Below are 27,326 nucleotides of genomic sequence, written 5' to 3' on the forward strand. Positions count from 1 at the left end.
TGTTTTGCTCAGAAAAGAGGGAACGGACCCTTCAAACCAGAACATGAGCTACAAGCTGCCTTGTAACTGAACGTCTTCTAGCTCTGAATGGTTGGATGAGTGCCAAAGAAAACAAAATCTTGGTTTTACAGCACCAACGATAATAAACCAGCAAAAAACAGAGCAGTTTCATTATTAGGAAGACAAAGTGAAACTCTGCACATGGCCAAAGCTACATGGACTTCTTGTTTTTGTTCCCATCCATTCTAGCCATTGTGTTGAGGTTTTACTGCCAGCAGTAAAGTTTGTCTTAATGTGCGGAAAATCGAATTTTTATTTACAACCAGGGAGCAGATTTCTTGGAAATCATCAGCGTGTGTTTCTTTAAATGACTCAGAGGCAGCGATTTGGTTTCATCCTTTATTCTGACAGAACATCACCCCATGGGGATTTACATTAATCGATTACAAAGTAGGACCTTGCCAAGTGGCAAGAGAGAACAGCCTTCATGAAAGTTCAGTATACAAACGCAGTTAATGACAATCATCATGCATAACAGTATAAAACCAAATACATATAAGGGGAAAATACAATATAGAACTCACTATCTATCGTATAATATAAAACTAACACAACTGTCCAGGTGGTGTTTGACTAATGCAGCTTGGAAATGAAAATTTTTCTGCTCAAAAAGTGCTGAAAATACATTATTTAGGTTGTGAAATCCAAGTTTATCTTTCACCAAATCAAGTTTTTCTGATTCTTCGACGGTGAAATTCTATATTCATATTCATGTTCTGCAAAATTGAAGGTGAATTTGTGTGTTTTTTTTAAAAAAGTTGCTAACTGGAGATAAAGTGTTCTACTTAGTGAACAACTTTGATAAAAAATAAAAAGTGTAAATATACAAATTGTGATTAGACTTTACAGCACAAGAGTATAATACATGTAGAAATCACAATCACACGTATAAAAAGATGCATGCGCCGCATCCTACATGCGTCCTCTTTGGAGAAACAGCTTGTCGACATTCACACAGTATGCTTTGGAGGAGAAGTCAGAATCATAGGTTAAAGTTTTGTACACTTAAAACCAACAATACCACTCCTTGAGGTATTTGAACAGTGACTAGAGTGTACACATTTTACTTTTTCCAGCAAATACAACCTGTTTCCAGTGATATTAAAGGCAACAATGTAGTAGAAGGAGGCTTTCTGTGACTGTCACACATTAGCAGGAATCTTGCTGCACAACTCACTACTATGTAGGCTCAGTACAACAACATACTTTTCTTTTTCTTTTTTTAAAAAAAGTGTCATTTGACAGTCTGATCATTAAAAAGGGAGTATAGAATTTGTACTGTTTCTTAGCTGCAAAGGTTTTCACCACCTCAGAGGAATAAAGTGATCCCACTGTAAACTACAGCGCTGCATTCAGTATAAACAATTATACAGTACAAAATAATAAATGAGCAAACTGAAAAGCACATGTCTCACACTGACGGATGGAGGAGGAAGAAATGAGGAGGAGGAATGGGTGAGGAGGAAGAGGAAGGAAGATGTTGGGCAACCTCTCTGTGCAGTTTTTTGACAAACTGCTACATTCAGGTTTTCATCATGTGAGTGAAATGTAGCGGTGGGGATTCATCTGACTGTTAAGTCTCTCCCTGCTGCTGCTTTTACAACTGAACCGGTCAATTTAAATAAAATATAACACACTGGACATTTCAAAAGCCTGAAATAGTGTTCATGTCACATTCCTGAGTGTTTTTGGAGTTTTATTATTGCTACCAGCTCTGCCAGACGCTTCAGGTGTCTGCATTCGCCCGCTTTCAGAGTTGACGTTGTGAAAAAACAAAAAAAAATGTTGACTTTACTGTTTACTGAGCTGGAGGTGAAAATGTACATGTATAAATCTTCACGTCTTACATACGTTGACACGATTGTCCTCTCCTTGCATACAGATTCACTTCTACAAAAAAAGAAATAAACTCCTGTCAGGTTTTTCTTACTGCTAAGCAGTTTGGGAATCAAAAAAATTGCACATTTTCAATTTTAAATAAAGCACATTGGCGATTAAGCACTTTAATTCTCATTTTTTAGAGGTTAAAAACTAACTAGAAAGATGAGAAGCTGCTGTAGTCAAGGCAGCTGATCAACTAGAGGAAGTAGGAAGTCAGATGACATTCAAAAAAACTGTCTCTTAAGTTTAACTGTGCAGTTGTGCGCTCATTCTTTGTTCTTTGGGAAGCAATTCTTTGTTCTGGTGTGGAAAAAAGCCCCGTTTTGCTGCATATCTTTTGCATAGGTTCACGATGAGAGAGAAGTTTGCAGCACAGTGACAAGTTTCCGGCTGGGCGCATTGAGTTGATTAAAGATTATCATCGAAGGTGACCCAGGCTTGTTTCTGACAAGTCTGACGTACTGTCTCTTACAGGAAAAGCAAGAAAAGATCTGATAAATAATTGCACATTATGTTTGAATTTTAAACTATACAAATTGTTCCTTTGGGATTAATCCATTTCTGCTGTGATTTTCATTAAGTGTGGTGGTCTCGAAACTCATCTCTGTGACTGGAAAGAAACCCAATTTATGAAGTGTGGTGGGAAAATATAATCTACCATCTGTACAAATGCACGAAACTGTTCTTTACTGAGGAGAATCTAATGACTCAGGAATTGTATGACTTTGACCTTAAATATTCCAGACTATTTTTTTTTATGTTTCCAAAGAAATTTTAACATTTTCTCTGGGTTCTTTGAGGGATTGTCTCCATATTAGTGGCGTATACATAATGGAGCACAAGCATTTCATTCTGGTTCTACGTGTATTTTTTTGGCGATATACTGAAGGAGGTGAACAGAACGTATTTGGTGACTTGTTGGGACTGCTATCTCTGTAGAGGACGATGAGCAGCTCCTGCCAGAGATCGTCACCATAAAAGCACTGTGATACAGAATCTGTACACAAATCCAGCCTCTGCTGCTGTTCCCCCTCTATGAACTCTTGCACACTTGCAAACAAACATGTCTGCCTCCAACCGGTGCCCATCTTCTCCCCATCTCTGTAGCCTCCTTAGCAGCTGGTGGTGTCCAGGAGCTGCTTGGCCTGGGAGGCTTCTTCGTTGGTCCTCTTGACATCTGCCGCTGTGGCTGTTGATCTCTGCTTGCGTTTGATCTTGAACACGTCCCACTTCTCGGACAGCAGGCCCTTGTTAAAGATGATGGACGTGAGCCATGAGAAGAGCAGGATGGACAGGAGCGAGATGACCATGATGGTGGTGCGGAAGGGGAAGAACTGGGTGAGTTTTCCCTCCTCGTCCAGCCGGCAGCCGGGGAACTGGATGGCGGGCGGGAGGTTGATGAGAGGCTCTCCGCTCAGGATCCTCATGATGATTCCCATCATGTAGCCGACGGTGGCGCCGTAGCCGTTGGACACCTTGAAGAAGAGGATGCAGACCAGCTGGGGGAACATGATAGTGTAGGACATGTCAACACCCACCAGCCAGAACACCAGGACGCTGCTGTCCAGGAAGGTGAGGGCGGTGCCGGCCAGACCCACCACCACCACTGAGATACGGATCACCCACTGCATCTCTCGGTCCGACGCCTGGTGAAGAGGGAAACACGATACACCTTGTTATACAACTTCTCATTCCAGAGCCTTGTAGGTCAAGGGATCGGCTTACAGAGACGCAGTACACATCAGACCCAGCATGTCAGAGCCTGCAGTGAACTGGCTCATTTTATGGAACATTCCTCTGGAGGGTTGGAGGGTGACATAATGTAATAAATCATTGTTTTAAGAGAGCAAGCATAACATATGAAGCAGTGGGCTTTCTGTACGGTATGTACAGGACAGTGGAGTAAATGGCTGCTTTGTTGCTGATTCCAGTTTATGTCATGACGGTACAGTCTCTAATTTATAAATGTCTGGCGGCTGCCTACACAAAACTCTTAACGAGTACGCCCAGTACTAGTAAAGTATTAATGGGCGATATTGATGCATCAGACATTACATCATATGGAATTAGCAATTCATTCGACTTGTAAGAAACAAGGCTGAGAATCTACATCATAGTCTATGTAACACTGTACCTACACACAGCCCTAACTTTATGACATGTTTACAGGGTGATGTTTATCATGTTCAGCACCTTATCCTGGCTTGGCTTCCTGCATGTAAAGCTTATACCAAAATAATTCCTCCGTCAACATTTTGAGTGAACACCATTGCTTAGCTTTGCCAAGGACAGCTACAATTGGTTTAAATAAAGACAAACAAGTCACAGCGTTTTGTTTTTCCTACAGCAGAATGATAATGAGGTGCAGTCAGCAGTCAAACTATTCAACACAGGGCTGTGTCAGCACTAGAAAATGGTCTGACTATGTGAGAATACAAGTTTGACAAAGCCGTCTGGATTCATCCTCTGGGGATCATGACTGTTTCAGCTGCTCCATTAAGCTGACACTTTTAGCCAACATGATGCTGTTCCTTTGTTAGATGGTTACAGAGCGAGAACAAAGTCTCAAAAGCTGACTTGTATATCTTGACATGTCTCAACATGACAACATAACGCTGCTTCAGAGGATCAGAAGAGATTTTATAACTGTTTTCACACACTAAGTAACTAAGATTACTAAAATCTCTTCTTTCCTGTCTCTGAAGGCAACAGTAACAGAGAAGTTGTTGACATCTTGTTCCAAAAGTCTCACCTGCTTCCTGATCATGTTCTTGTAGATATTAGAGGAGAACAGCGAGGCAGAGGACAGCAGAGCCGAGTCCATGGAGGACATGACAGCAGCAGCTACAGCTCCGATGCCAATGATGGAGACATAGGTAGGTGTGAGGTACTGTAGAGCGATGGGGAGGATGGATCCGGCCTGGTCGCGCTCATAGGGGGTTGGTAATCCATAGGCAGTAGAGTTCCAATCTGGGAGGAAGAAGAAGAGATGAATATTTTGGAAAGGCATAGGTGAGAAATAAACAAATACACTATAATCCTGATTCAGAGCAGAAACAAACAACATCATCGAGTTCTCTCTTTATTTTCAGTTCTTCTAGTCATGGTTGTACTGTTTCCATGAGGTGCAAGACTTTATAATGCAGTGAAAAATAAACCCAAAGAGAGTAAAAATTTGACCTGGGCAAATAAAAATGCCCAGAAACTACTTGAGGTTCAGAGGATTAAGCCAACATGGGAATATTTCATGTTTACTTGCTGTAAAATAAATGATAAACAAGTCGTCTTCAGTGCATGTTGAGTTTTTCCTAAAGTATCGAAAACATACTGAAAGTGTTTGTTACTGCAAAGTATATTGCTACATTCTGAAGGTTTCACATTAGATTAAATTTCTACTAACACCTTGCATATGTGAATCTATGGATGAAAATAATGAAGTAAAAATATAAACTACCAGTCAAAAGTTTGGACACACCTCATTCAGTGATTTTTCTTTGTTCTTTACTACTTTCTACATTGTAGATAAATTCTGAAGACATTAAAACTATGAAGCAAGATATATGGAATTATGTAGCAAACAAACAACTGTGAAATGACTCTAAATATGTTTTTATTGTAGATTCCTCAAAGTAGCCAACCTTTGCTTTGATTACTGCTTTGCAAACCCTTGGCCTTCTCTCAATGAGCTTCATGAGGTAGTCACCTGAAATCATTTTCACTTCGCCAGTGTGCCTTGTTAAGGTCAATTTGTGGATTTTTTTTTGCCTTTTTAATGAGGTTGGGACAATCAGTTGTGCTGTACAGAAGTCAGGTTGATACACAGCTTACAGCTCTATTCAGCAACTGTTAGAATCCATATTATGGCAAGAACCAGTCAGCTAAGTAAAGAGAAACAACAATCCATCATTACTTTAAGAAGTGAAGGTTAGCCAGTCCAGAAAATTACAAAAACTTTGAATGTATCCCCAAGTGCAGTCACAAAAAACATCAAGCGCTACGGTGAAACTGGCTCACATGAGTCCCACCCCAGGAAAGGAAGACCAAGAGTCACCTCTGCTGCTGAGGAGAAGTTCATCTGAGTAACCAGCCTCAGAAAATTAACAGCACCTCAGATTAGAGCCCAGATAAATGCCACACAGAGTTCCAGTAGCAGACACATCTGTACATCAACTGTTCAGAGGAGACTGACCAATCAGGACTTTATGGTCAAACAGCTGCTAAGAAATCACTACTAAGGAAACGCAACAAGCAGAAGAGATTGTGTGAGCCAAGAAACACAAGGAATGGACATCAGACAAGTGGAAATCTCTGCTTTGGTCTGGTGAGTTCAAATTTAAGATCTTTGGCTCCACCCATCTTTGTTGCACAAAGACACGGTGAGCAGATGGTCTCTACATGCATGGTTCCAACTGTGAAGCATGGAGGAGGAGGTGTGATGGTGTGAGGGTGCTTTGGAGGTGAAACTGTTGGGGATTTATTCAAAACTGAAGGCACACTGACCCACCACAGCATCCTGCAGCGACATGCCGTCCCATCCGGTTTGTGTTTAGTTGGACCATCATTTATTTTTCAACAGGACAAAGACCCCAAACACACCTCCAGAAGTGATGGAGTGCTGCTTCAGATGACCTGGCCTCCACAGTCACCTGACCTAAACCCTGTCCAGATGATTTGGGATGAGATGGACCACAGAGTGAAGGCAAAAGGGTCGACAAGTGCTCAGCATCTCTGGGAACTCATTGAAGACAGTTGAAAAACCATTTCAGGTGACTACCTCATGAAGCTCATGGAGAGAATGCCAAGAGTGTGCAAAGCAGTAATCAAAGCAAAGGGTGGTTATTTGTATGAATCTAAAATATAAAACACGTTTTCATTTATTTCACATTTTCTTGTTTACTGCATAATTCCATATGTGTTCATTCATAGTTTTGATGCCTTCAGTGAGAAACTACAACATAAATAGTCATGAAAAACCATTAGATGAGAAGGTATGTCCAAACTTTTGACTGGTAGTATATATTGTAAAACATGTGTTTTAAAAATACAATTATTTCAAAAGCAAAAACGTGAGGACAGTCAGCTAAGAATTTTCCAGGGATTTAGGTTAAGAGGGTAAACCTGTAGAAGCAGCCACGGCTCCAATCAGCACAGATGGGATACCCAGCACTAGGCAGAAGGCTGAGGAGGCGAAGCAGGTCACTTGAGCCTGGGTGTAAGATGAGGCGGACAGGATCCTTTGGTAGAACGCCTGGTAGGCCAAGCCGCCCAGAGCCTGCCACAAACACATAGTTCAGACATGATGACAGGAATCAGTTTGTATAGCAACGCAGCTCAGGAAGCCCAATCTTGTCATACCTCTGCTGCTGTTATACTTGGCTGTTTGCTCGTCTAATGAAATAAGCTTAGTTCAACATTGGGCAAAATTAAATCAAGTGAGGAGCACTGTGCATTAGACAACATGTTGTGCTCTGTTTTATTGTGTACATATGTTTAATCACCAGCAGCATGAAGTCGTCGAACCATTTTCCGGCTTCATCCAGCTCCACTGTGCCGACCCAGGGAGCCTGGAAGGTCTGGTTGTACGCCGTCAGCGAGATGTCCACAGAGTGAGGGTTGGTCAACATGAAGGGAACACACACCCACTGTGTACACAAACACAACGAAACAACTAATCTGATTATGGGTCCAGTAGGGGAAGTTTTTTAGTCTGCACAGAATCATAATGTCAGTTTCTGGCTGAGCTTCTACGGTTCTCATTAGTGTTGAATTCAGTATTGACTAAATAATGTCACCATAATGTCAATGAAGCTCTCCATCAGCTGATGCAGTTTTTATATATCTTAAAAAGTTGAAGTTCAATGACATCTGGGAAAACTCCATCTGCTGATGAAGGTTATGTGAGGTTTTTGAAAGCTCAAAAACAGCGGTCAGGCAGAAGAAGTAGCTTTGAAGCTTGAACCTCCAAAACCCAAACACCACCAGCAGGTTTAAAGGAAATATTATTTTTAAAACAATTATGTATATTTCCAATATGACATGTACAGAAACATTCAGTGAGGTACTCTTATGTGATGTGCCATTTCATTTATAAAATTACAAAAATTTAAACTTAAAATAGTTATATTTCATCAGTTACTTTTTTTTCTACATGCCTCCTTTTAAAATCTGCTAAAAAAAACTGACAAGTGTGGAAACAAAACTAAGTAGAAAAATTTCTATAGCATTTAGAGTCACTTTAGTTTTGCAGTTGTTTTTTAAACGCTGTACATGTTGATTGCAATTTTTTTTCAAACTTTGGTAAAAGAAATATTAAAAGAAATTCAACGTTCGCATTTTCTTCTTTTTTTAACCAAAGATGAATGCCATTATAATTTTTTTATGCTGCACAAGAGACATTTGTAAGTCCTCTGTACTTGTAGCTGTCGTTGTGCTGTTTCCATGGGGGTGCAGGACTTAAAATTGCAGTGAAAAATGAGCCCACAGTGAGTAAAAATGGAACTGGAGAAAACAAAAACTGCTTTGGGTTCAAAGGGATATTATCATCAAGAGTGACCAAAAATATTTGTTAGCTTCTTTTTGTCAACTAATTAAAACTAAACAACAATGTTAAAGATGCTGAGATAAAGGAGTGTACATTAAAAATATGTCAGGAACAAAAAACACCCCAAAATATGATTGGAATTCAGAAGCGGTGTAACTTCCTCTGATAAATTTGGCGTCCACGCTTTCACATGGCTTCATTTGGTATGTGCATTTATATATATCCACGGTGTGCATTGTTAGCTGTCAGTAGTCAGCCACAGTGCCAACTAGATCTGTAACCAATCCCTTAGAGCTACTTATTTTACAAAATCAAGCCAAGTAACTTGCTGTGACCAGGTCTTCATTAACATATCAAAGAATTGACCAGCTGTGATGCCAACTGTCCAGTTTAGCTGTTTGGATGGAAACCACTTTGAGCACACACTGAAAGCAACTTTCCATAAACTAATGAAGTAAGAACATGCTTTAATTTAGCATGTCATCCGAGTTAACAAGCTACCTGTTGGACTCTCTATTGAAATTTTATCTGTCTATATTCTTTCTCACGGGTAATCTGATCGCGTACACGCTTGAATGATGTTAATCGTTCAATAGAAGAATGGGGCTCTAAAGTTACCCAGCGAACATGTCAATAGATGGTTACGCACCAAGCTGACAAAGATGAGGATCAGCTGGATGACATCTGTGTAGGCCACAGAGTAGAGCCCCCCCAGCAGTGTGTAGATGATGGCCACCACTGAGGAGATGATGATTGAATAGACGTAGGATAGGTCCAGGATCACGCTCATAGTTCCACCTGTAACAACACAGCAGAGTGGTGAGCGTCGGAGGACTGACAGAGGTACGCTGTCCTACTGCAAGTCCACTAATGTACAGACGTCTGTTGCTACGCTTACATGCAACTGTCACTGTTTAACTTCTCAGTCTCTCCTTTGCTTTTAAATATTGTCTCTTTCACACAAACATACACATATACATGCATCCACTCTTTAAAAAGAAGCTAAGCAATGACACTGTCTCGTTAAACTGTACATACACCAAAATGCAGCTTTAACAATCATTTGTAGTCATTTAAGTCAAGGATAAAGTTACACTTAAGCATGGGTGACTACAGTTGAAACCTTTAAAAAGCACCCAAATGCTTCAATAAAGCAACAAGCCAACATAAATGAGATGTAACAGGACCATACAGAAACACATAATAGAAGCAGCCTATTGATTGTGACTCCAAAATACTCCCGTTTTTTTGCCCTCATGGGTGAGTTATCACCCATTAAACACTGATAAGTTTAATTTACAAGTTTTAAAAATTCAGGAAAATCAAGAGAAGTGTCTTTGAGTAGTAAAAAAAAGAAAAGAAAAATATAAGTAAACAAGTGAATAGTAAAAAAAAAGACATCTTGTTACTCAAACAAGGCAAGCAAAACATCACTACCTTCACCGTCTCTTCTCCCACATTGCCAGGGTCCCCCCAGCCGCAGCCTGCAGCCACACCACAACAATGCCTTAAACAGAGAAGTGTCAGATCGGCACCATCGATCGCCACTCACCACCCCACTGACCTCTAACCCCACCCGCACCGACCCCTTAAACACCCCAACTTTCTATCTTAGCCACTAGTTTTTGCACCATCATGCATTGAGACCATTTCAGTTTGACCATGTGTGCACTTCTACTCCTGCTTTATGTCTAAACTCATACAGGAATTCGGGGCTCGACACACGGGGAGCAACAGTTGAGGGGGGAATGCGAAAGTCATCGCAACAGGAGATAAATTCAACACACGGTGCGCGATACTTGGCAGCGGCAGGCGACGGCGACACACGTCACGCTGTGCAAAAGCACAGATCGCTTGTCTCCCTCACTTCTGATTGGCTGTGAAATTGGAGGGATTTTTTTACGTTTTCAAAGAGTTTCATGACAGAAAAAGCAGAAAGATGATGAGCCAGAAGATATTGCTTGATTTAGCCGAAATTTTGACGTTGGCTTATAAAAGAAAGAAATAACCCTGGGTCCGTGCCATATTGCAAACTAGGAAAGAGCATGGAGAATACCATTTGATGCCAGATCTCAGAAAAGATCCAGGAAAATTGTGGGCCTACTTTTGCTTTAGCCCAGAACTTTTTTCCAAAGCGGACCATTAACGTATAGGAGCGGACTGTACTGTGTAACATGCTGTAAGCTCATTGGTCAGTGAGTGAAACCCTCGCTGATTGGTTGAAGCTCCAGGCGACAGTGACAAAAGTTGAACATTTTTCAACTTTCTTGTATCGTGTCGCAAGCCAGCGGGTGCACGTCTACGTGAACGAGCGCGAAATTTCACATGCACGAATGTTGCCGTCGCGTTGTTGGCAGGGGGGAAGCGATGTTCGTCTCGTCGCACAGCAGCCATAGAAAATGAATGGAGCGTGACTGTTGTCGTCTCCTGTGTGTCGAGCCCCTTATTCTTTCTGCAGACAAACATTTTGAAATATACAGTATAAAAATGTCACTCAATGCAATCTTGAGATTGGTATTTTTTATGTTTAATGCTGTTTTTGCTGCTGCTTATGTTGGCCAGGAAGCTTCTGAAAGCAAAGCTTTCTTGGTCAATTAAAAAAAATACTGTTTACACATGGCACTAAAATGCGTCTTGCTCACACTTAGCAATCAATCAGTCTGCATTTAGAGGTCATCAGTGACACATTTAAGATCACAATGAATGTTTCCCATCTTGTGTAGTTTTGTTTTAAAGAAATTCAAAATCTGACCACACGCTGTCAGCTGAGATGCATTCCGATGCCATATGCGAACTGAAATCCATCTGTGCTGAACTTGGAGTGCTGTTTGTCCTGCAGCTTCTCTCATGGTCGGGGCATGACGCAACATAATCACTACATCGTAAATAATTCCTGGGTGGTCTGTTTTCCAGATATAGCTACTAGATCTCTTATGTGTTCTGTGCTGAGCTGTGCTGTTCCACTCTGGGCTAAATTTAGGGGAGAGGGGAGGAAAACGCTGGACGAGATTCAGTGGCCTCTGGGGCTTAATGGGCAGCGCCAGGGATGGACAGAGGCGAAGAGCTGCCTAAATACCTTCCCTGGTGTTGTTTTTAGATCCTTGACCCACTAACAAACTTAATGCACACACACATACATACACTCACACAAACACACATATTTCAAACTGTCCGTCTTGCCTCTGATTCCTTCCCGTCAGAAATTTGATCATGACATGTGTTGTTGATGCGACACTGCTAAGTGACGGGGCATTGAAAGGGTGTTTTTACAGTTAAATCCTTCCTGGCATTGAACACACATACACACAGATACACAAAGCTCAGTTTATACTACACTTACATACACAAACAGTCTCCCGGCAACAACTCCCTGGTGGGTCAAATGCTCAGCACACTCTCTGGACTGTCAAAGTGTTTCTGTGCTATGCCAAGCGTACGTCAGGGATGTCTGCCCCAGAAAACAGCAACAGGAGCGTTTACTGAGAAGTGAGGGGTCTCCTGATTCTACATTAGGGTGATAAGTTTGAACAAAAATGACTCGAGAACATTCCTGTCTCCCAACCGGTCCTTTTGTGTAGCGTCAGCACAGCTATAAAGTGACTTGAACACTGTCAATGGATTTCACCGTTTCCCTTTAAGTCTCTTTAAACATCTAAACATCTCATATTTGACACACAGGAATGAAACTCATGATGCAACATCTACCCTCCTGTCAATCAGTCAGAGCCTCGTTACATACGATGGAAAAATGACACAGCAATCTAGTTTGAATAATTGATCACCTTTCACAATCAACAGGCTGCTCGATGTTTAACCCCCTTTTTCAAATAACACTGGAAAAGAAAACAGCGTTAAAAACACACACATGAAAACATTATAAACACACACTTTCTCTCATTTGCAAACACCCACGCGAATACTACACACCCTACAGAGCACATGCACACTCACATTCGCTGTCTATCTGTCTAAGCCCACTTGCACACACTTAAATCAACAGCAGTGTCAGTGTTACCAAATGTAGTAGCTCACATAGAAACAACAGAATCACAACATCGAGGCTAATAATTCACACAGAGCCACATTAATCTTCAAATAATACCCACTGATCATCCATGTCTATATTAATGATAATCCACAGCTGCAGGTAGTTATTTTTAGTAACTGTGTGTCTGTGCTGAGGGTTTTATTTGAGGAAAGACAAACTTGCCACCCAGTGTGGTGCCGCTTCCCTGCTTCATTATCCTCCTTAAAGTTTCTGTATTAACTGACCGTTAGCTAAGCCACACTCCTTTTGCAGTTGACCGTGTGAAAGAAAAATCTAACATTATTGCAAAGAGCTGGTATTTTTAAAAATTGTCTTTGATTGAAAACAGGAGAAAACAAATGAATCGTCCACATTTATAGGTGGCAAATCTTGATTAGTACAAATGTTGCAGGAACATTTTATGAGCTACAGCTAGCTGACTATAGTAATTATACTATTTTTAAAGCTGATCAAGCCAGCGTTTACCTTTAGTCAAACCTCACAACTTCAGTTTAGTTTTTATCTCTAAACTGATTAAATTTCTTTCAGTTGCACCAGAACTTTAAACTCTAATTTACTATGTGATCCAGCGTAAACTTTAAACTCACACTTTAGGAGGTTTAACTGTTTAAACAGCTGCTTTTTGAGATCAATTGACCAAAAGTATCAAATTCCTCAAAGAGAATATGGAACGGTCTCCACCCACTTCAATTCTATGATGCTGCCAAAGATACCAATTCAACTGTCTTGGAGCTGGACCAGAAGACTGAATAAACAAAAAAGCACAACTGTATCATCACCGCTGAAATTTATGTCAGCTCTCAGATCAAAAGTAATTAACAACTCCACTCACTGCTAAATAGCCAAATAGCCAACAGTGTCTATGACAAAAACAAGTCTTGCTCTTCCCTCTCTTTATACTTGGTAGGTTCCAACATTATTATTATTATCATTATTCTTATTTTAGATAAGCAACCACTTCAGCTTGATTTGACCAATTTAGCAAAAGCATTTAAAGAGCATTTAGCAAAAAGAGGTTTCAATTGTGTGAAAGAGCTCTGCTTAATTTCAAATATGAATTCACTCATTTTAGACACAGTTTTGCTGATCTCAGATTGAACTGATCTTTGTTGGTGCAACTCCCCCTGGTCTCAGCTCCATAAGCCAACTTTAAACAGTACAAGAAGTTTAATTACTGTGAGACTATCAGTGGACCAACTATATAGTGAGGGCTACTCAAAGAGTAAGATTACAGCCGGATTTTCCTTATAGAGGACACAGATATAAACAACTATTGTTCACATGTTGCTGCTAGAACTAGTTAGCCATAAGTGTGATCATCCTAACTTAATCCCAGTTTTGCTTAGCGTATGTAATTTGTTTTCAGGAAGTAAATGTTTTACTTAGCTTTGCTGGGGTGGATGCAAATGTGTCCAAGTAAAGAGAAGGGCAAAGCTGCTAACACTCTAAACTCTGAGGGACAATTTCAGCTTACACAAGAGGCGAAATACAGCAGCGGATGTGCTGGGTATTATTTTTAGGTTTACTTTTTTTGGAGGACAATGAGCTAATGATGGGCTCCTTGGCTTCTGAAGTAAATATTGCTAGTTGAACATATTCATGATTGCAGTTTATGGCACTGTTTAATCCATTTCATAGACCGTCTTTTACTCTGTGCCCACATGAGAAACATGACAAGCAAGTTTAATTAGGATTAACGATTACTGTTTAGAAGAGGGGGTTAGCAAAAGGTCAATTCAGTTAGCATTTTTTTACTGCTGCCTTCCCAAATACCATTCAAGTTCATATATGCCTCTTGTTAGGTGTTTCTGCACTAAAATGAAGCACACACACAAAATATTACGGAAAATAAGTGCTTGTGGTGGCGATTATATGGAATATTGCATTATTTTTTGTGCAAACACCTCCTAAAATAATCTGCAGCACTGTGTTGGCGCCAAATAAAAGCACGCACTATAAATGCCTGGCTGTTTTTGTGCTCTAGTGCTTGTGCACATTGTGTACCCTGATCTGAGAGTGCTTGCATGACTGTATGAGCATGTGTGTGTACAAATTACTTTTATAGTGTGAAGCAACTTACCCAGGCTGACGAGTGTGCGTGCCACCCAGAGCACGTCGGCCACGAGTGCAGGCAAAATCAGCGCAGTGGCCAGGACGTTCCCATACTTCTGTTGGAAAGGGTCCATCATTGTCACGTACTTGTTCTCTCTCATTGGCTTGGCAAAGAAAAAGCCACCTGCGGACAGAGAGAACAGCCGATTCTCTCTCTGGAAATGATGCAGCCGTCAATTTCAAAGCACGGCCATATTTCTTTCATTCAAAAACCCCAGGTGAGAGAGAAAGGAAGAGGGGTAGCGGGAGAGTGAAGGAACAAGTGTGTGACAAACAATTAGGAAAGCAAGTGTTCCCTGCAGATAACACAATGAACACCTACAGCTGAGCTCATGGGTTCACTTGGTCAACAATGGACCAGAACAGAATGGGGAATGTTGTATTTCCTGATCGGAGAGTGGAGTTTCCGGTTCCTGTAACTCTCACACCATGGAGGTTATTGTGACAGCGGAGGCCTGAGCGCCAATGATTTCACCTGTTGCAAGTGTTTACCGACGACCCACCAAGTTTGTCTGTTTGGTGAATTTCGGAGAAGCAATCTAAGCCTCTGGGTTAACTCAACCATTTGCACCTGTCGCCTCGAGTTACAATCCTAAACTGATTTCTCATGGTGCTATTTTTAACGTGAACGACACTTTTATTAGTGTGAGGCGTCAGACGGGGGATGGAGGAAAGACAGATTCACTGGTGGTCAAAAACACATCAGCAAAAGGCTGTGAGTGATGTACAGTACTGTGTTTTATAAAGTGTGATCAAAAGCTTTGGGAAGCTTTCCGAGTTTGCTTTTCAACAATAAAACATGGTCATTGTAATTTAATATCTTGTAAAAAAAAACTCATTCATGTCAAAGTTCTAACAGATTTCTACAATGTAATGCCAAGTAATTAAAAATGTAAAATAAGATACTCCATAAGTATTCATCACCTTTAAAGTAGCACACCCAGTTTAATGCAGGTGCTGCCAGTTGGTGGTGGAAGTTATACATTTAGTAACAAAAAAGATCATGCAGGGAATGTGTCTCACTGACTGTGGTATAAAGACACAATCAAGACAAAAGAACACTCCAAGCAATTCTGCAAAAACGTTATTAAAAGCATCAGTCAGGGGATGGAAAAATTCCAAGTCACTGAAAATCCCTTGGAGTACAGTTAAAATCCTCTGACTCTACCAAAGGAGTTAGAAGCTTCAGCTGCTGAGACAGGAGACTGTGCAAACAGTACCTGTTTGAGTACTACAGTCAAAGCTTTGTGGAAGAGTGGTAAAGAGAAAGCCACTGTTGGAAAAATCTGGACTGGAGTTCACCAGAAGGGATTTGGAAGTCAACTGGAAGAGATTTCTTAGGTCTGATGAAACCAGAATTGACCTTTATGGCGATCAGACTAGACAGTATGTTTGGCAGATACAAACAATGCACATCATCACAAACAAACCATCTCCACCGTGAAGCATGGTGGTGGCAGCATCATTATGTGAAGATGCTTCTCAGTACCAAGCCCTGGGAGGCTTGTAAAGATAGATGGTAAAATAAACGTAGCCAAGTGTAGGGATATCATGAATTAAAACCTGATAGTGAGGGATGCCATCAAGACACCTACGACTCCTCCTTATTTTACTTCTTGGATTTTAATTATTTGACAGTACTTAATAGAAATCTGTTCTCAATTTGGCATGAAACACATTTTTTGGTGAATTTGACTTACGAAAAGTCAAATTAAACCGACCATGGTTTGATGTCGAAAAGCAATACAAGGGAAAACTTCACACTAAATATTTTTTAAATGCAGAGCAATTTTATTTATTATTATTAACTTATTATGATGTGCGTTTCTGTCAAGCAACAATGTTTAAGTCAATACCCAACTTACAATATCAAACAAGACATTTATTAGCTGCTGGGTGTAAAAAAACCAAAAACAAAACCCCACACAGTATATGTCAAATGTCTACAAAAGCAAGTCCTGTTGTTGCAACCCTTGATGAGAAAAAAAGATGTGACAGAGCAAAGCTACTGTCAGCTAATGTTACTGGTATTTACTGCTGCCTTCCAGTGTTCATTTCAGACTCTGCATACATGACTGATGCGCACTCTGTACAGGAATAACTATTGTCAGGCTGCATAAAGTTCACAAATACTTTTGTGTCAATTGAAACATTTCATTTGGCAATTCAACGATGACGTTCACCATTAAATCAATTTCACTGCCAGTTCCATCCAATTAAATCGCCTAAAGAAATGCGTGCCTCACATGACAGAAAAGCTTTGATTTTCCTCAAACCAGAAGCGTCCACAGGGTATGTAGGAGCACGCTTTTCACTTGCACCATATGCTAGGAAATACGTCCCTGTGTGCATTTTTATCCATCAAATTCAGCGTTTTCTGTTTGAACTAACGTGATTGTCTGTTGAGTTTTGAGTTCTATGAAAGCACAGATGACCAGTGCTGGTAATCTAAGCAGGGGTTGTTATCAGTTTGGCCAGTGATCAGATCCAATATTCAGCATTTTTATAATTATCAGTATTGTTATTTGGATGTAAATTGGTTTCTGATTAAATAAATTAATTCAAAAATGTGCTACTTTGGCTTGTGGTCTCTCCCACAGAACTCTCTAATTGGTTACACATTATGAGTAACAGCCAGTCAACACGGAAGGTCAAAGACTTAAAATTAATTAAACATATTTTTAACAAACATCAGCTAAAGCGTTACAAAGACGCTTTGTGTTTCAGTTCATGTCATTTCAATTTTGACACCAGATTCTAATTTTTTATTGCAAATGCACATCACTTCAAGGTACTGGTCTCTTTGATTTGCAATAACCTGACCTTAAAAAAAATAACATTGGTTGACCCCTACTGCTAACATGCTGCTCATGCCATACCACATGCAAGATGTCTTGTTTACTCGCTGTTACATCCAGCGTCGTGTAACCGTACCTGCCTGCTTCGGCTGTTGTCTAATAATAAACTGCTCCTCACAAATCAGTGGCACTTTTTGAGGTTTTAAAATGCTCTTTCTCCAACTTTCTCTCTCTCAACTCTCTACATCACATGATTAGTTCACTTTTAAATGATTTAGCCCAGTTTTGTTTCCTCCTTTATGTTGCTATCCCCTGATGCAGGGTAGTAATAGATGCTACTCACCTAAGAAGAAGGTCAAGACATAAGGCACAGGCATGAGGGCCCAAACTGCGCCTAGTGTTGGGTTGTATGTTGCCTCAGCTATGCCAAGGATGAAGCCTCCTCCCACCCATGTAGCTGCAGAGACGGAAACCCACAATAAATCAAAACCATGCATTGACTTGTGTATTTCACTGACTTTTTCATTCAAACCAAACAACCACATTTACTCTCTTTCAGATGCATCGCAGCTTGATGTCAGTCATCCCTCGCAACTCATTTTCTCCAAACAGAACACGCTGAAATCATCAAAAAAAAATCTAAATGGTGTCTCAACTAAGCACACTCTGACTGCTTTACCAGTGAGAGTGAAGATGCCGACTAGCAAGTTGATGTTGCGTCCAGCCAGTAGCGTTATCTCCATGCCATCTCCTGTGCATTTTTTCTCCTCCTTCTTGGAGCGCATGGACGCCCAGATGCCCGTGCCCAAGATCAGCAGGTAGAACGCCGCCATCACCACCAGACCCGGCACATTCAGAGCCATCCTCAAACACTTTTTATTGTGTTTCCTGTGAAGAGACAGAATGAAGAAACATGAAGAGCTGAGCTGCTAAATGTTAAAAATAGAAATATGTAGATATTGCTTGCAATCGTTAAAATACAAACGGTCACGTTACAACATATTCTTATTAATGTCTTGTGTAAATAAATATTTATGCAGGGCAAAGAAGGGGGGCAGGGGATGCAAGTTTGCACAAATTCGAAAATTGTATTCTATGATGATTTTTTTAAAAAAAAAGGTCGATTCATAATGTGTAGAAAGCTAACAAGCGCAAATGATAAACACTGAAGAGAAAATCGAAGCATGTTTTTACATCGAAGAGAAAAGAAGGGTGAGAGAAATGGAAAAGAATTTTTTTTGTCTTCTTAAAGAAAGAAAGCAAATTCAGAGGCTACAGTGGAAAAAATACGAAGAAAGGAGCAGCAGCATCTCAGATGACCTGGCTCCATTTGCCTGGCAGATGGGGTGAGGAGGAGGAGAAGGCAAGGTGGGGTGGAGGAGGGAAAAAAATAAAGAGGCAAAGGGTGGATGGATGAAGAATCGAAGAGGCGAAGGGGGTCTCACCATAAAACTTGGCAGCACTGACAAAGATGGCGGACAGATGTTGTCCCCCGTCTTCAGTGGTTGGACGGCCCGAGTTTCGACCCCAAACATTGGGAAGTGAACACATCTCAAAGCCATGTTAGTATGTACATGTGTGTATCTATGTGTGCGCAGTTACTGTAACCGTGCATGAGTCAGATGGCTTCTAAAAAAGGCTTAAAGATGAGAAAAACCTCTGCATCTATAAAAAAAGTGTTAATCTGTAACTGCAGCTTTGCACCTACTTCTCTGCACACTGACATGGCTAAAGTTGACGGTAAAGTATCAACTGTGTTAATTCAGGTCAGGGAAAGTGAGTAACTTTCCATAGAAAGTATCACAGTCAGGCAGTGTCTGAAAGAAAACATTTTCTTTATTATAAACAGAAACTCATTCATCATAAACACGGCGACTATCAGGGTTTGGAAAGAAAAAACCAAAACAAGACATTCTTGGTTGTGCCCAGCGTAGTGAAAACCATATCTGTTTTACAGAAAAGTTTCAGAATCAGAATCACTTTATTAAAGTTTGGCTCAGATCATAAAACTTGAGGAAGAAAGAATGCATGTATATCCACTTGGGAGAACAGAGAGAGCAAAGAAAAGGAAATGTTTGTGAAAGTAATGTATGTGTGCGTGTTTATGTGAAGGCATGCAAGGAATGGGTGAGGGGCTTGGGGAGGGGGGAGAGTGGCTCAATGCCAAAGTCAACAAAAGCCTGAAAAGCTCACTCACGTGGCCTCTATGTTTTGGTCTCTTCTATATCTGTGAGTTTGTTGCACTGTGTACATACCATGCACTGCAGAGTTCAAACTGAATGTTACATTTTAGCATTGATAGTTTCTGACCACGAGTGTGATTGTTTGTCTGTATGTATAGTTCTGCTATAGACTGGCGACCTGTCCAGGCTTTCCCCTGCCTTTGCCCTAAGTCAGCTGGGATAGGCTCCAGCCCCCTACGTCCCCAACCCAATGAGGATTAAGCATTGTATAGATAATGGATGGATGCGTGGAGAGTTTCTGACCTATATAGGCTCAAAGACAACTGCAAACAGGACTGTGTGTTATTCACATTTCACTTAGGAGCTATTTTGAAGGAAGTCTTGCAGCAAATACGCAAGATTGAGACAGATATAAATGTATCATTAACACAAAAAGCATTGAAGGGTATAAAACTCTGACTCCCAGTTGGACTGGCAGCACAAGAAACCCATTCAAGTTACAAATAAACAACCACAGAGGTAATTACCCCTGCAATGCTTGGTCGACCAACAAGCAGAAAAGGCATGCTAGCTCTACACGACTATCAGTGCAGTTTATGGGTTTTTTTGCGCTACTTCTAAAATCAAATGCATTACTGTTTGTTTGTGAATGTTTGGAGCTTTTTCAGGGGCTTGTAAATTTTTTATTGGGCTCTATGTAATCGCATGGGTGGGAGAATTCCTTGAGGGCAGCTGCAAGTTTTTTGTCAGCTTGTAAAAGCCGCAGAACAGTAGAGGTTGAAGCGTAGAGGACATTGTGCCCCAGTCCAAAGAATCAGAGACCTTTGCTGCTGAGATATTTGCCCTTTAGTGGGCATACAGACTCTTAATTTATAGACAGCACACATCACCCATAATTGTTGGGTGATCTTTCCTTGACATGCAAACGGAGACATACAAAGCAATGACTTATTGCTGCTAACATATTGATTTGCTAGCACATAGTTCTATTTGTGGCCGTCACACTAAATGTAAGTCCTATACTTACTTCCCTATTAGCTTCTAGCGGCTACTAAACATCTGACAAAAACAAAGTTAGTTTAACAGCTTACCTTAAGCTTCTGTCTGTCTGTTTGGTGCCGAGCAACTTGTACAAAACTTATTCATGGGATTCAATTTTGCTTCTGAAACTGCCATAAAATGAGTGAAAAGAGGCTATTTTGATCTGTAGCACTAACAAACTGAGGGATAATTCTCTGCGCGTTGGTTGTTGACAGCTGCTTGTTAGACATTAACAGCATTCGCGATAATTTCATTCATTGCTAGTGCAAAAAAAATGATTTGTGACGGTGTATATTAGTTAATTTCAGTTTCTTTTTTTCCTCGGTGTGCTTTCTCAGTCTCTTCAGCTTTGATTTTCACAGTCCAGACTATTTCAGGAGGGCCCTTCTCCTCTTTGTAACAGCATGCAAGACATTTCACAGACTGGCAAGAGGCCTAGAGTCCCTCTATAGGGATGGATATACATGCCTATTGACCTATTTTGGAGCTGGAAAAAAGCCCCATTTGATCACCACACATTCAAGACTTTATTTGCCCTCCTTTTTCAGTGTGATGAATATCTCCTCCATGAGGACCTGGCCAGCGATCATCTGCCTTTCCTTAATCAGACTGGATGTTCTCATGTTACTGATCTGTGAAAACGCAATATTTCAAGTATTTAAAACTGAATCAGTCACACTTCATTTAGCTTGTCATACGCAAAACATTCCATATTGTTTGCAGCTATCGAAGGTCTGTTTTCAATACAAAACTAATTTATCTCATATTTGCATCCCGAGCCAGACTGAGAAAATATGCGACTAAAATGATGCCGAGTTAATATTTAACTCATGTGTGCAGTAGGCAACTTCCAACCAGGCAACCAAATAAATTGCAGCTCAGCCCATAAACCTGATGGACTTTCCTTTTACAGCGCGCCAAACAGGCTGGAGGATTAATGTCAGAATAACACACGTCTGTAACCAAAGTCCAAATAAACCATTGCATCCCATTGCTTCTAATATCTGATCATGCTCATATTAGCTCATACATAGAACACGTAGACATGAGTTTCAGTCAATTGCTGGATAATTTAGTGTTGCCACACATGGTTGACACACTGACTCATGCTCCTAGACCTTTTACAGTTAAGGTGGTCACAATAATAAAATTCTATCCTTCAAATAATCATCACAAATGTCTTTTCTGTTCATTTTTGGTTTTCATTAGTCTTAGATTAGTGGTATTGGTGGCAGCTGGACATCATGTTTTGCTGCAAATCAAATATATCGCCAACTTCAATTTCTGGTTCGTTCATGTGAATTTTTAAAAATCTGTTAACATTCCAATTCATGTATTTTTATATGCTGGCAGACACATTATGAGGGTTTAATCAATGCTCAAACTCAATAAAATGCAGTCTGTGGAGAAGTCATTTTAGTGCCTCGAGATAACTAGTTAATGTTATTAAAGACTGCAGTGCAAACAGGAAAACCAAAGTGCAGCTAGTGACTTAAATAAGACACATATAATTGTCCAGCAAATTAGCATAAACGAGAATAAAAAGGTTTTTTTTTTTTTTGCAAAGCTCTATTAACTTTATATAAAGCAATACTTCAATTAATAAAAGTAAAAAGTGTGGATTAAATATGCTAGAGAAGTACATTTATTGGTGAAACTCTTTCAATATGGTCAAAAAATATCACAATACATAAGCTATAGCTCATGTAAAAACTATGTGTCTGTGAAGACGGCTCATCTCTTTCCTGAGAATTTCAACTCTGGCTAAACATAATTTAACATCAACTAAATATCACATCAAACATAACCGGAGCACAATGAAATGATGCTTGTTGCTGCAGTTCTTACACAAAACTACAAGCATACAAACAAGACATTGCTTTAGTTTTTGACACAGAACCAAAGATCCTGAGAATTAATTTCTATCAACCGACACCCTCAACAAAGCCATCAGTTTGAACACACTAAGAACTTTCCCCATCTTGTGGAGGTTCACAGAGTCAACTGGGAGGGCTCCATGTGAGTTGTATGAGACTTTGTTCTTCTTTTTGGTCTCACGCATCCTCCCAGCATTTTCAGTTAGTTAAACGCACCTTAATCTCTGAGTTGAAACAGGGTTTTAAAGGAGCCTATCATTTCCCCTCCTAATCAAACACACACTCTAAACATTTGTAATGACCCCTGTCACACTAAGAAAGTCTCTAAATTTATGTCAGCATCAAGTCATTTTCCCATAAATGTCACTTCTGCAGTTTGCTGACTCAGCACCTGGTAAATTTCCATTGCTCGTCCAACGCGGCCCAAGTGTGAAGACAGTGCAGGCACAAAGTTAAGATGGGCAGCATTTAAGATTAGATCTACATACTTGCATAGAATTTACCTGTTACGTCAACAGCTCATCATCATTCTCACAATTCGCTGTCATTTTGGAGCCAACAATGTGTCTTACTCAGGTGTGGAATGAACCTTTGTCGCTGCGATGTTTTTTTCTTTGTGGTGCAAACCAAAAGTCCACAAAAAAAAATCCCTTTTAATGTGTAAGCCACAAAGAAGAAAAAAAAGACCCACAGCCTTTGCACCTGTCATTCATGCAAACTTCTTACAGGAAGAACACCCACATTGAGTAAGAACTGCTGCTGCTAAACAGTTATTTTGACAACTTTAGACTATAAAACTACTAAATCATGGAATTTCCCTCTGGGGAAAGTCTGTCTAAGTCTAAAATAAGAAGCAGAATTAAGTTCTCATGTCTAAAAATGTAATTAATGAATGAGATCATCTGCTCTGATCAATTAATCACTGAAAATACATACTAGTCACACATTTTTTTCTGAAAGATTTTTGGCATATTGAGTAAGAAGAAAGTAACATATAATATGTATAATATATACATATTATTGAAAAAAAAACAACAAAAAGGTGTGTGTGTGTGTGTGGGGGGGGGGGGGGGTGGCACTTCTTCTGCAACTTGATGGCAACACCTTTGACCAGTCGCACTTGAAGCACTTTTTGCACTTACTACAGGTTTTTCCTTATGTCTGAATTCCTGCTTGTGTTTTACGTCGCCTTGGACAAAAGCATCTGCTAAATGAAATTGTAGAAATATAATCAGATATTTCCACTTTAAAGATTTTTGTTTCGCTGCAGATGTTGGGTATTTACACTGAACTTCGAAAATCCTGTTTTATTCACTGTGCATTGGTAACTTGAAAAAACACGCAGAACCACCCACTTTGTAGGGCGAACATTTATAATTTCATCTATCACCTCCAACTGTTTGGAGACACTTGCATATCCAAATTTCTCATCTGTGTGCCTGTATTGTTTATTCTCTTACTCGGCTATACTGAAGGATAAATGAATGAATAAGATTATTCCAGACACATCTACTGATATTAGCCGTACAGTAAATTCAGGCAACGAAGGATTTTCCTTAAAATCTTTTATAAATTGGTGCTTGTGTCTTAAAATGTGTTGAAGTTGTGGGCTGAACCACACCTACCATCATCCTCTCTATGCTCCTCACCACATCTAAAATGCAGAGCAATTATTTTCAATTTCTAAAATGTTCTCTTCAAAAAAGACAACACACAATTCTCAAGATATTAGCTTATTTGCCTGTCAAACATCTTAAGTCGCCAGGTTTAGGTGCAGCCAACTGTTATGATGCACAAGAAGATACACTTTTAGCTTCCCACAGTGCAACAGAAGCTGAAAGGATTGAAGGCTGACAGTAAAATATGCTGCAAGTTTGACATGTGAAGGCCAGGTGTAAAAAAAAAAAAAAAACCCTTTGAAAGGCTTCATCTGTCAGAAAGTAGGTATAGAACAGATGATCTCTTTGACTACAGTATTGACAGACGTGTTCTTTCCTGTGTTGTAAATATTCCAGATATTCTCTTTCATACTGGTGCAGAAACATGTCTTTACTCCAGTACAACAGCTTTCTATGAATACCCCCCCTCCTCTGTCACCTCTACTCGCTCAGTCGCACACCTCGTCTCCCTGCCACTCAGTACTTTTCCGTTCAGACTGACTCTTCTGCCTGCTGTGTGTTTGCCCCTCCGTCTCCACCCCCTGCAATTTTGTGATGTGGAGGGAATGTCATCATCCGCTATTAATGGGCTACTTTCAGTAGAGGTCTCCACGTATGCAGATAGAGGTGGAAAATGAGAGCTGACAGACCCTCTTCTCTTCAATCTTAACACTTCCTGTCACAGTAAATGCCACTTTGCTCATCTGCCCTTGATTTGCACTGATCTTACAGGTAAAAATCAGCATATTGTAACCTACACTATATATACACCCAAAACTAAAAACAAGAGCCTGCTGCAGTGTATGTTGAGTGGCACTTTGAAAAAACAAGCTGGACAAGCGGCGGATTAGAGACACAGAAGAGCATCTTGAAATAGACTTTCACTGCTGTATCTGTGACAAGCTGCTAATTCACTGCCAGAAAAAGGAGGAGCATGAGTCGTTAAGCTACGAGCATCAACAGCCAGTCACTTAGTGAACAAACTGAAACTAATCTGTCACACTTTTAGTTCACCGGAGAATCATTGATGAGAAGATGCATGCTGGGTGAGTCAACCCTCGGGCGGATGACTTGGATTAAGAAAGATGGAAACAATTTGAAAGATTAAAGGAGAAAGTAGGAGGAAAGTGCAGGGCAACAGTAAGGAGCACATGTGGTGCAGGCTGCCAAGAAATAATGCAATGCAATTATTTTTTTTTACTAGAAAACGCTCTTCAGTGGACATATTATTCAAAATAAATGACAACACTCACTCTTTGCATCCAATACAGTCACGTCAAAAAAATCATTAGTTAAAGTGAACCACAAGTTTCATATTACAGGCAACATATTACCTCTTCAAAATAAAATATCAGCATTCAAATTAAAGTGCAAATTACACTACGGTCTGACCACAGTCTCAGCCTTCACTACTTATCCATTCTCGGACCAAGTGCAGTGGAAAATTACAGCTTGTCAAAACCACTGATAGATAGGATACAGAAAACAAAGATAGGCAGCTGTAGTCACAGAAGACAAACCACAAGAGCCAATTTGGCTCTGCAGCAGTGCACCTCAGTGCTATTTCTAGGACAGGCATGCACTCTCTCTTAAGAGTATCCCAACTTGACCTAGTTTCTTTCCAAATCTGTTTATGCACGCATATGTAAAAAAACAAACAAAAAAATCTGAATTTTAGTTAAACAGCATGACAGTGAAGAGCAAGAACCTGAGCACAGGAGGCGAGTCTATTCAGTGGCTGCATACATACCTAGGGTGAACAGTACGTGTCAGTGATGATATGAAGAGGCAACAGGAGCTATTCTCACAGCACAGGTGATAAATTCAGGCCAGGAGGAGATAAAGAGTCACACTCATCCACAGTGTTGGGAAGTGAGAGACTGCCAAGACACTGAGGGCAACACAAAAAAAGCAACAGGTGGTCTTCGATCTGTTTGATTTGAGAGGGTTAAATTAAAAAAAAAACTCCACAAAGTCTAGAATTATTTTGTATTTGCTCTGTAGATAAAAAGGGAGAAGAGTCAGAGATGATGTTCAGTGCTCATGAGGCAGGTTCAGTAAGGAAGGATGGAAGCCTCTAGAATCAACAGAGAGCCTTCCTCTGGTTTTAAAGCTCACAGGGTGGGAGGGGTCAGATGATATACAAAGAGAGGGAAGCTGCCACTACAGCCACCTGATTGGTGACTGCATGGGAGTTCTTGACTGTGGCCAATTAGCTGGTTTCATAACGCAGGAGGGGCAGAGACGGCCTCCTCCGTACCTTAATCCACACGAGGGTTTCTTTGAGTGGAGGGTGGCACTGGCACCTCCAGCTGCTCACCACCAGCTCATTACCAGCTTTCTCTGGCCAGCTCTTGCTCTTTTTTTTATTGCTCCCCTCAACTTCCCAGTCGACTGTTTGCAAAATGACACATTTTTACAGCTACTCTTTGAAAAAAAAAACTCTCGAAAATGATTTTTCACCGACCTGCTGAGTTTCACAGTCACTGTACAGCCAGTGTGATGGACCTAAACTGCAATACACAGAGAAAAACATCCCCATCCCCATGTTTTTTTTTCTTCCCCTACTCAGTTCTATTGCTGTGTGCTCATGTGTTAGTGTGGGCACGGAGTCTCTTTGCCCAGGACTTCCACAAAGCTTTGCTTGTTCTGTTCATATGGTTTAGTGTATCAAGTGTTTAGTAAATCACATGGGAACAGCCGGACAGAAACCACAGGGCCAAATCAGTGAACAAACAGCCGTGAGATTTTGATGAAAAATAGAAATAAAAAGAGTCGTGCTTGTGTTTGCAGAGGAGCACCAGTCAGTTATTGGTCAGAAAGAACCTCAAGCCAAACATTTTTCAGACAGTTTTCAAACATTCTCACACTGGTGGGGAGGCCGTTCAACAGACTGGCATGTGTGTGAGTTCTTACCGCCTTCACAGGCCTTTGGATGGCTCGTCATTCAACTGACAACCACCTACACAAAGATATTTGTCTCCTAAAACATAAAGCAGGTGTGAACATCTCAACTGTGCCAATCAAACTTATAAAAACATCTATGCAAATCCAGATCATGAGATCAGATGTCAGCATCCTGTTTTGATAGAGAAAAACTCCTGAGTTTTTTTTTCCACACTGTGGC

At 40.4% G+C, this 27,326-nt stretch overlaps 1 protein-coding gene across 2 annotated transcripts; it reads right to left on the reverse strand.

The window, feature by feature from the left end:
• Nucleotides 1–385: 385 nt before the first annotated feature.
• Nucleotides 386–26,262, reverse strand: LOC110954762 (high affinity choline transporter 1-like). Of its 2 annotated transcripts, XM_051946023.1 has the most exons (9): nt 25,950–26,262; nt 18,120–18,328; nt 17,784–17,897; nt 14,611–14,766; nt 9,132–9,280; nt 7,440–7,583; nt 7,060–7,213; nt 4,694–4,911; nt 386–3,587 (listed from the first exon to the last, which is right to left on the reverse strand). In XM_051946023.1, exons 2-9 carry the CDS (start codon nt 18,301–18,303, stop codon nt 3,054–3,056), a joined length of 1,653 nt encoding a protein of 550 aa, XP_051801983.1. In that variant the 5' UTR covers nt 18,304–18,328; nt 25,950–26,262; the 3' UTR covers nt 386–3,053. The 2 variants fall into 2 exon arrangements, with proteins under 2 accessions (XP_051801983.1, XP_022055136.1); XM_022199444.2 differs by lacking the exon at nt 25,950–26,262 and having other exon boundaries at nt 18,120–22,174.
• Nucleotides 26,263–27,326: the final 1,064 nt, after the last annotated feature.

This window comes from Acanthochromis polyacanthus, chromosome 3 (genome assembly GCF_021347895.1).
Source record: "Acanthochromis polyacanthus isolate Apoly-LR-REF ecotype Palm Island chromosome 3, KAUST_Apoly_ChrSc, whole genome shotgun sequence".
In the NCBI taxonomy this organism is placed as follows: Eukaryota; Metazoa; Chordata; class Actinopteri; family Pomacentridae; genus Acanthochromis; species Acanthochromis polyacanthus.

Bases quoted from the DNA above. Each gene is read 5' to 3' on its own strand.
- LOC110954762 (XM_051946023.1), bottom strand. From the start codon at position 18,303: ATGGCTCTGAATGTGCCGGGTCTGGTGGTGATGGCGGCGTTCTACCTG. The intron at 7,214-7,439 runs GTGATTAAACAT...TGTTTGTGGCAG, and splicing joins TCGACGACTTCATGCTGCTG to GCTCTGGGCGGCTTGGCCTA. The intron at 4,912-7,059 runs GTTTACCCTCTT...TCTTCCTCCCAG, and splicing joins AGCCGTGGCTGCTTCTACAG to ATTGGAACTCTACTGCCTAT.